This window comes from Scophthalmus maximus, chromosome 20 (genome assembly GCF_022379125.1).
Source record: "Scophthalmus maximus strain ysfricsl-2021 chromosome 20, ASM2237912v1, whole genome shotgun sequence".
NCBI lineage: Eukaryota > Metazoa > Chordata > Actinopteri > Pleuronectiformes > Scophthalmidae > Scophthalmus > Scophthalmus maximus.
In genome coordinates, this window is record NC_061534.1 from 9,872,386 (window position 1) to 9,880,338 (window position 7,953).

Genomic DNA, 7,953 nt, shown 5'->3' on the forward strand with positions numbered 1-7,953 from the left:
AAATCCACTGTGCAACGCCTGAAAGACAGGACACAATCAATAAATCCCCCGAGAGCTGACACACGTGCCCACTTCCCCTCTGACAAATCACTCACACACCAGTTGTTCTAGTTAATACATTAATTTGTGGGGATTGACTATGACTCTGGGCAAGAGAGCGGGTCCAATGGATCACATGCTCAAACACCCCATGAAACAGCTTCAGAGTATAGATTTTGCCCAGGAGGGGTTTTGGTAGTTGCCCATAATTGGGTCTGCAGAAATGTTGAAAATTGTGTTTGTAAAATGTTTTTTTTGTTGTTTTGTTTTTCAGCATTTCAGGCTCGATCGTTATACAACCAAAGAAAGACAGACAGTGAAGTAATAAGGACAAGGACAAAGACACACACACACAGGCCAGTTGCAGCTAAGCGTGGTGTGATCACTCGACTCACAGGGTCAGACAACTGCACACTCTCGACTGCTCTTCTGGTCTCTCTTTTTCATGTTGTCACGCACAGGCACTGCTGCACAAAACACACACACACACACACACACACACACACACACACACACACACACACACACACACACACACACACACACACACACACACACACACACACACACACACACACACACACACACACACACACACACACACACACACACACACACACACACACACACACACACACTTCCCTCTCATTATCTCCTGTTTGCTCCCTGTTCCTCCAAGTCTTTCCCTTCAGCTGCATCAGTGTGCATGTGACAAAGGATCTGAGAGCTTATTCAATTCATGAAGCCTGTTAGGATATGAGCGAGAGAGAGAGAGACACAGAAAGAGACTTCAAAACCTACAAATCCTGTAGGTGTTAAATAAGATTTGAATTACAGTCAGGGGGAGGACGAGCGCGAGAGGATGCAGGAGTGGGGGTGGAATCTGACAGCACAGACGGAGAGAAAAAAAAGGAATATCAAACCAAAGTCCAAAGTCAAAAATCATTCCTTCATTCCCATTGCCTTTACTAAGAGAATTTCCCATCCAGTCAATCATTTTCTTTCTCCACTGCACCAGTGTGCGCTCGGGTCTTAGAATTCCTTTGGCTTGTTCTCCACGAATCAAAAGCCCGGACTTTGGTCACTACATTCATCCTAGGTGCTAAAGTACGCTTGAAAGACTCTATTGTTTTCAATGGGCTGCACTGCATGGTGCTGAATTTATTCTAAAACCTTAACGACAAATTAGTTCAGCTATGCAAATAATGTAATCATGATCACTTTTCTTTTTTTGTGGACTTGTTTAACCACAAAAAGACTGGAACTGAATATATATATATTTGAGAGATTTTCACACATTGATTCAAATTTTTAAAAAATGTAAGAAAATATTATTTATAGCTTTTTTCCCCCAACACTTGTCTTTGTGAAGGAGATGGATGTTCTACCTGGAGAGGCTCATCTCCAGTGATGGTACATTTTTATGAGGATGGCAGCTGTTCAAAATGGTAATACCTTTGAATGTGGGTACTTGGCAAGGCAGGATCAGCAGTCTTACATGTGGCTAGTAACTGCATTTGTCTATAGAGCAGTATGCAAATATGCACATACTTTTATATTTTGGGATTTTGGTGGGCTTATACTTGTTCCACTAAAAAACAATTTAGACGGTGGAATAAGGCATCAAGAAAGCTGGTGTTAACCCTCTTCTGAGTTTCTAGATTCTCCTCAATCTAGGGTCAATTTTTTTTTATAAATAAAACATTTCTCTTCTCACCTCTTTACTATCCTAATCTATTTCGTGCGATCACCTCTCAATTAACCCTTTAATCTCATGACATTTGTTTTGCACAGGTCTGAATTTGTAACGAATCCACAAATGATGAACTTTTATTCATTATGAGATATTACAGGGTTCATTACAACACCACTGAATTGAAAACAATGGCTGAAATCATGTAATCATGTGGATGACAATTTATTGGATTTTTATTTAATAGCCAAGGATATTTATTTATTCAAAAATATAGAGGATTCATTTCACCATTATTTCCCCCCTATATTAAAAATGAAATATGTCACTGTGTGATTTAAACCATTCACTTATAGACACAAGCGGGTCATTTACTGGGTTTGTTGACCCACAAGGGTTTGTAAATCACACGAGGTGTACAGTGACAACTAATGTCTGGTTTTGGAACTGCCACGTTAATTCTGTTGCATGTCAAACAAACATGTCCGAATAATAATAATAACACCGGATCATAAGCTTAACATCTGATTCATCGTCTTTTTTTAAAAATTTGAATAATAATTCCTGACATCTGATTCAGCAAACTCATCTGTGTATCCCCACGTTAGAATTCAAAAGCTCCACAAACTAAAAAACAACATCACTAACTTCATGTGGTTTTTAAGTGCAATGAAATACAACAGTCTCTCGATGGTAAATAAACAGCTTATCTGGACATCACCAGGAAGGTGTAGTTATATACACTATAAATATGTTTATTCATGATCATATTCAATCCATTACATCGCCATATTTTGTCTTCCCAGGTCCATTGGACTCTTCTGGTTTAGCCACTGGAAGAAACACGGAGAGAAAGGTTCAAATCTCTTTGAGATTTAAGGGCCCAGGTCAAAATATTGATGAACAAATGTTCTTAGAAAGATCATGTTTGACTTTTTTTTTAAATCTACAATTCTATAAGCCACGACAAAAGGCCACAGCGATCAGGTCTTCAGCCACACACTGTACTCACGCTGTGGTGGCGATCTGTCCGGGATTTCTCCAGTTTCTATCAGCAGCCAGAGGTCCGAACATTTCTGCGTTTCCCAGCGAGTCACTGCGTAACTGCCCACGGAAGACACCACTGGGAGAGCAGAGAGAGAGAGAGAGAGGGGAGCTCACAGAGACGGCACTGACGCAAGAGCGAACACACTTCTCTTCTCGTATCCGTGTTTCAACCTCTCACCTACTGAAATGAGCAGGCTCCAGTGACGAGGGTAAGGAAGCTTCCTCTGTAAAGCCCCCTGTACGGCTAATAAACCAGCAGCACCTGCAAACAAAGCACACGCCGCCACAGCGGGTGCATTAACGCCTCGTTGGATCCTGTATGGTTGTTTCAATGACACATCCAGCAGCCAGGCTGAAAATTCAAACCTCCTGACAAGGCATGGGGGGGGGGGGTCAAAATACTGTCGACTGCAGTTTGAGGGGTGATTATCTCATCACGGATGCATATTTTTTAATAGCCTTGAACCTGCTTGTTTTGAGTGTACACACTCCTTCTGTTGTACGAACTATACAGCACAGAAACCAAAAGGTTTTTCTGGGAAAAACTGTTTTAAATTCCTTTTTTTCCCCTCACAATTATTCCAGGTTTCTGTCGAAAAAAAAATTATCCTGGCAGCAGTTTAAAGGCGACTGCCACCAATATTCACGATTTATAATAACTTGTCCATTTCCTTATGTCCTGTATGTGTCCCTACGATATCTGTACAGTCAAAGTGAAGTTCAAAGTTCAAAATATTAAACTTGATTTTTGACAGAAGTCAAAACGAGTCATGATTTTATCTGGAACCCTGTGCATTAAAGATAATGTACATCGAAGCCCATTTAATGATCAAAACAAATACTGCACTTTGAAGAGCGCAGCGCCCTCCTGTGGTGAACAGTGGTTCAATGTTTCATTAATTTCATCCACGTCTGATAATTCTGTGATAATGTTCATACAATAATAAATGACAACATGTTGTCATGTCGAGTGATGTCACACGTCACTTACCAAGTACAAAGCTTCCGGTCCCCTTCATGAAGGCGTAAGACTGACAGGCGGCGTAAGTCTCCAGACCCTGAGGGTCGAGAGGTACAAACTAAATATTACAACATTTACATGGTGTGTGTGTGTGTGTGTGTGTGTGTGTGTGTGTGTGTGTGTGTGTGCGTGTGTGTGTGTGTGTGCGTGCGTGCGTGCGTGCGTGCGTGTGTGCGTGTGTGTCGGTGCCCTCCAGAGATCAGCAGGCTGTAGAGATGAAGGGAAGGAAAGGGTACACACCAAAGACTGTATATAAACAGGTACACACACATAAAACGCACCGGGTGTTTTGCGGCCAGCGCGTCGTCCACTCTGGTGAGACCGAGGTTCACCATGTTGCTGTCGGCTGCTGTGAAACTACAGGATAAAGACTTGAACGAACAATTTTTTTAACATTAGCTCGTCATGTTAGGACTGTGAGCTGCGCGTTATTAAACCAATGGTGGGTGTGTGTATATAACTTCCGTGCTGTGAAGAAGAAGAAGAAGAAGAAGAGACTAACAGGTTGTTTAAAACACTAGCGACATCTAACGGAAAGGAGGAGATACTGCAACGGCTCGATCGTAGAAATTCAAAGTAAAAGAAAATACCAAAAACAAAATCATGGATAAAGGGGTAGGTTTTGCTGGTGAAGTTAAAAAGAAACATATCATTCATATTTGATACAAAAGACAAAAATCAATCTGTTAATAATCCAACATTTAAAGTTTGTCAAAAATCGGCACAAAGCTCATGTAAGAATAAAGTATTTTCACTCGTTATGTTTGGTTTGATTTTTTTTTTCTCACTGCAAAAAAAATGAATAGAACAAGAAGAAGATTGAATAGAAACAAAAGAAAATCAGAGACATTTTTAAACTACCTAAATGAAGGTGTGCAGCCGAAGAAGAAGAAAAAAAGGAGAAAACATAATGTTTATAAAAAACTCAGTGTTTGTGTAACCAGGTCGGGAGAATAGGTCAGGTTAAGTTTTTTTTTCATTGATGAGTGGTTCCCAGCTTATGATTCCTTCTACTTGTCACATGCTGCTGACAAAGTGTTGCACATACTTCAGGTTTAGGACCCAGCAAACAGATTATCACATTCAATAATCACGGTGACCTGTCTTTGTATCTGTTTTGTCGGAGAAATCAGGCCTGCTCTGACAGCACACCACGCCAACCTCTGTGACCCCTCTATTGAACTTTGACACCACACCACAGTAATCTGGAGGGCTCCACCGGAGACTGGAGATGTGCAGTGAGGAGGAGAAAAAAAAAAGAAGAAGAAGCGACAGCTGGAGGGAAGAGAATCCAACTACTGCTGAGACACAAGTAACAACTCAGAGGCTCGAGTTACCAGACACCCGCAGCACAGCGGCCGAACATCTGTCACTTGTTACACACGAGAGAGAAGAAGAATTGAGGGACTGAATAAAACCACAGAGTGAAAGAAAGATTTAATGTGTTTTAAAATAATGATCTGTTGAAATATCTACTGTACATTTTTCATCCCAGCAACAGACTTAACATGTATGGGTCCTTTTCAGTAAGTGGGAGACTGAACAGATGATGGATGAGAAGCTTGTAAAACGCATGCGTCTTTATAGGAGAAGTTGTAATCGCTGACAAATACTGTACATTAATAAGCACAAATGTCCTTACATCTGTGTAGAGTGGCATTATTAAATCTTTTGAGTGTTCTTGCGTGGTCACTTTCAACTCCACCTCATCTAAATGGGCAGCTCTCATCAAAACGAACCAATCTATTATTTTAATCCAAATTGAATTTGAATTAGTCCAAATACTTTTACGACCTATAAATATCACAACAACTGTGAGACCTTTGTTCAGCTGGAGGGAAATCATGAATACTCCTGTCCTGTCGCTCTGTTTACTGGGACATATTAGATTCTTCTGGCTGGTTATGCTTCCATGTGGTCGTCTGACTGTGACTTAAAACTCACAAGTCAACAATAAAACTGTTTTCCCTATTTTGAGACCGTACTGTCCATTGCAGTGCAACTGGTTCCTCGTATAAGCTCATAGCAAATGTTCTACACTCGCTGTAATAGTTTTAAACCCAAGCAGGACGAAGCTCGCCACAACACGTGACACAGACCCGAACAGAGCTGTGTGCTGTTATCTGGGGAAGCACAAAATGGCTCCGAGGCTTGCAGTGACATGGGATGGGAGCTGTAATGGTGACACGTTCATTCATTCATTCATTCATCGTCTACCGCTTTATCCATTTAAGGGTCGCGGGGGGTCACTGGAGCCAATCCCAGCTAACATTGGGCGAGAGGCGGGGTACACCCTGGACAGGTCGCCAGCCTATCAAAGGGCCTGGTGACACGTTGCGACAGTTTAATAGATTAATCAACATGCCAACAAATTTTCCATTGTAATATATCAAATGTCTTTTGTTGGGCAAAGGAGCTTGCAAAATATTTGGTGAGGCCGGTCTCCAAAGAAACTAAATTGTCATGTGCTGTTAGTCAAATTAAAACTTAACTATTTGTACATTATAAACACAAATGGACAGAGGAGGTTTTGTTAAATCAAAAAAAAAGTAGGAAAACCTAAAAGTGTCAACTGTGTGATCTCGGAGAAGTTGATGAGGTGAAGTGCACTATTTGTTTTGTTGTCTAGTATATCATAAACTTAGAGGGGGGCTTTTCAGTCAAATGTGTGCAGAAGGTCTTGATTGGTTTTCTGCAGCCTTAAGTTCCTGTTTACACACTAAGGGTTGCACTGATCTCACTGTGTTAAATGCCCCCCGACAGGGCAGAAAGCGCTCTACCTTTGATGTGTTAAAGACATAAGTCCATGTCAAAAGTTATGATCAACATGTGTGATGTCTAAGGAGAAGGTATGTGCTCTCATTTGGTCGTTTTGACAGTCCTGTTTGTGCAGAGGTGTATCTGTTTCTTTTGCTGTGATTGCACTTGTTTTTGTCATGTTTGGTAGTGTCTTTTTGGTGCAGGACACTTGAAAACAAAATATTCAGTTGCATCTACTCACACACTCATATACCCATGACAGGATGAGTCGCCATGCAAGGAGCAATATGAACAATCCAAAGATGTAAATTCATCCGTTAACCTAATTTCTACTCCTACACTTATCAGTACTCACACACCTCCAACAAATGAGGTTTCTTTTTTTTATTATCATTTTACATTGTAAAAGGAACCGTCAGTTAATCCCCAACTGTTCTTCTATTCACATATTGTAGCTCTTTATTTCTAGGTGATTAATGTTTATATTCTTACAAAACAAGAACGATTTCAGACACAATCTGTACACTCTGTCCAAGTCACAGCACCCCCCCTTCAACCCATCAAGGACAAATTACGCGAACATGGGAGCCACGTTTTAGTGCAGTGGTGAAAACCTGTTCACACACACATACGCACATACAAAAGAAACAATCAACAAGTCGCATGTACACGTGGGAAATTACATGCGTAGTAAAGTGTCTGGACTCCTCACCTAAGACACAAGAGGACACGTCTAAGCAGGAGTGCACTGTGGGTAATACAGGGATGGCAGGCCGCTAGGGATAAATCTGACACGGGACGACTTTGCCTCGACTGTGTCTTATAAAATAAAAGCAGGAAATAGTTTTGTCCATAAAACCACTCTACAAAATAAAATGCAAGGGGAGATAAAATTCAAGTTTTATACTCCAAGACGTCGCTCATGTGGAAGATTTCAATGACAATGACGGTGTGCAGTGTTTTCATGGAAAATCTGGAAGAGCAACAATGAGGACGACTCATTCATTCATTCAGGATCAGAAAAAGAAAGAAAAAAACGAGTAACAGGGATTAAATGTCCAGCCCCCCTCCCCACCCAAAAAGATGTGACATAAAGGTCCCACTCTGTCCACGTTTCATTTAGTTTGCCTTCAAATATCACCAGGACAAAAGCATGTTTCACAATCAAATGTTTTAAATAAATATAGCTCAATCTCTTTGACAAAAAAAAAAGTAGAGCAAACTCTCACACGAGACACGGAGCACTACCCCCCCCCAACCAGCATATCATAACCCTGCAGATGTAAAAAATAAATACTGTGAAGAAGACAGTGTGTTTAAAACCCAGCAAAGTAAGACTGACTGGAGGGATTCATACAAGGTGAGAGAGAAAGTGCCGAACCACAGAAGAGGA

At 41.0% G+C, this 7,953-nt stretch overlaps 1 protein-coding gene and 1 long non-coding RNA gene across 2 annotated transcripts; one reads left to right on the top strand and one right to left on the bottom strand.

Moving 5' to 3' along the window:
* Positions 1-1,836: 1,836 nt before the first annotated feature.
* On the bottom strand, positions 1,837-4,277 carry tmem141 (transmembrane protein 141). The gene is made up of 5 exons (XM_035608733.2): positions 4,082-4,277; positions 3,771-3,837; positions 2,958-3,041; positions 2,745-2,855; positions 1,837-2,565 (listed from the first exon to the last, which is right to left on the bottom strand). Exons 1-5 carry the CDS (start codon positions 4,133-4,135, stop codon positions 2,504-2,506), a joined length of 378 nt encoding a protein of 125 aa, XP_035464626.2. The 5' UTR covers positions 4,136-4,277; the 3' UTR covers positions 1,837-2,503.
* Positions 4,278-5,234, top strand: LOC118285236. Its single transcript, XR_004785058.2, has 2 exons — positions 4,278-4,415; positions 4,934-5,234. It is a non-coding gene; the product is annotated as an uncharacterized LOC118285236 (long non-coding RNA).
* Positions 5,235-7,953: the final 2,719 nt, after the last annotated feature.

Excerpts from the sequence above, each read along its gene's own strand:
- tmem141 (XM_035608733.2), bottom strand. The coding sequence starts at position 4,135 with ATGGTGAACCTCGGTCTCACCAGAGTGGACGACGCGCTGGCCGCAAAA. Across the intron at positions 3,838-4,081 it reads CGCTGGCCGCAAAACACCCG|GGTCTGGAGACTTACGCCGC; the intron begins GTGCGTTTTATG and ends CTCGACCCTCAG. Across the intron at positions 3,042-3,770 it reads GACCGGAAGCTTTGTACTTG|GTGCTGCTGGTTTATTAGCC; the intron begins GTAAGTGACGTG and ends CTTTGTTTGCAG.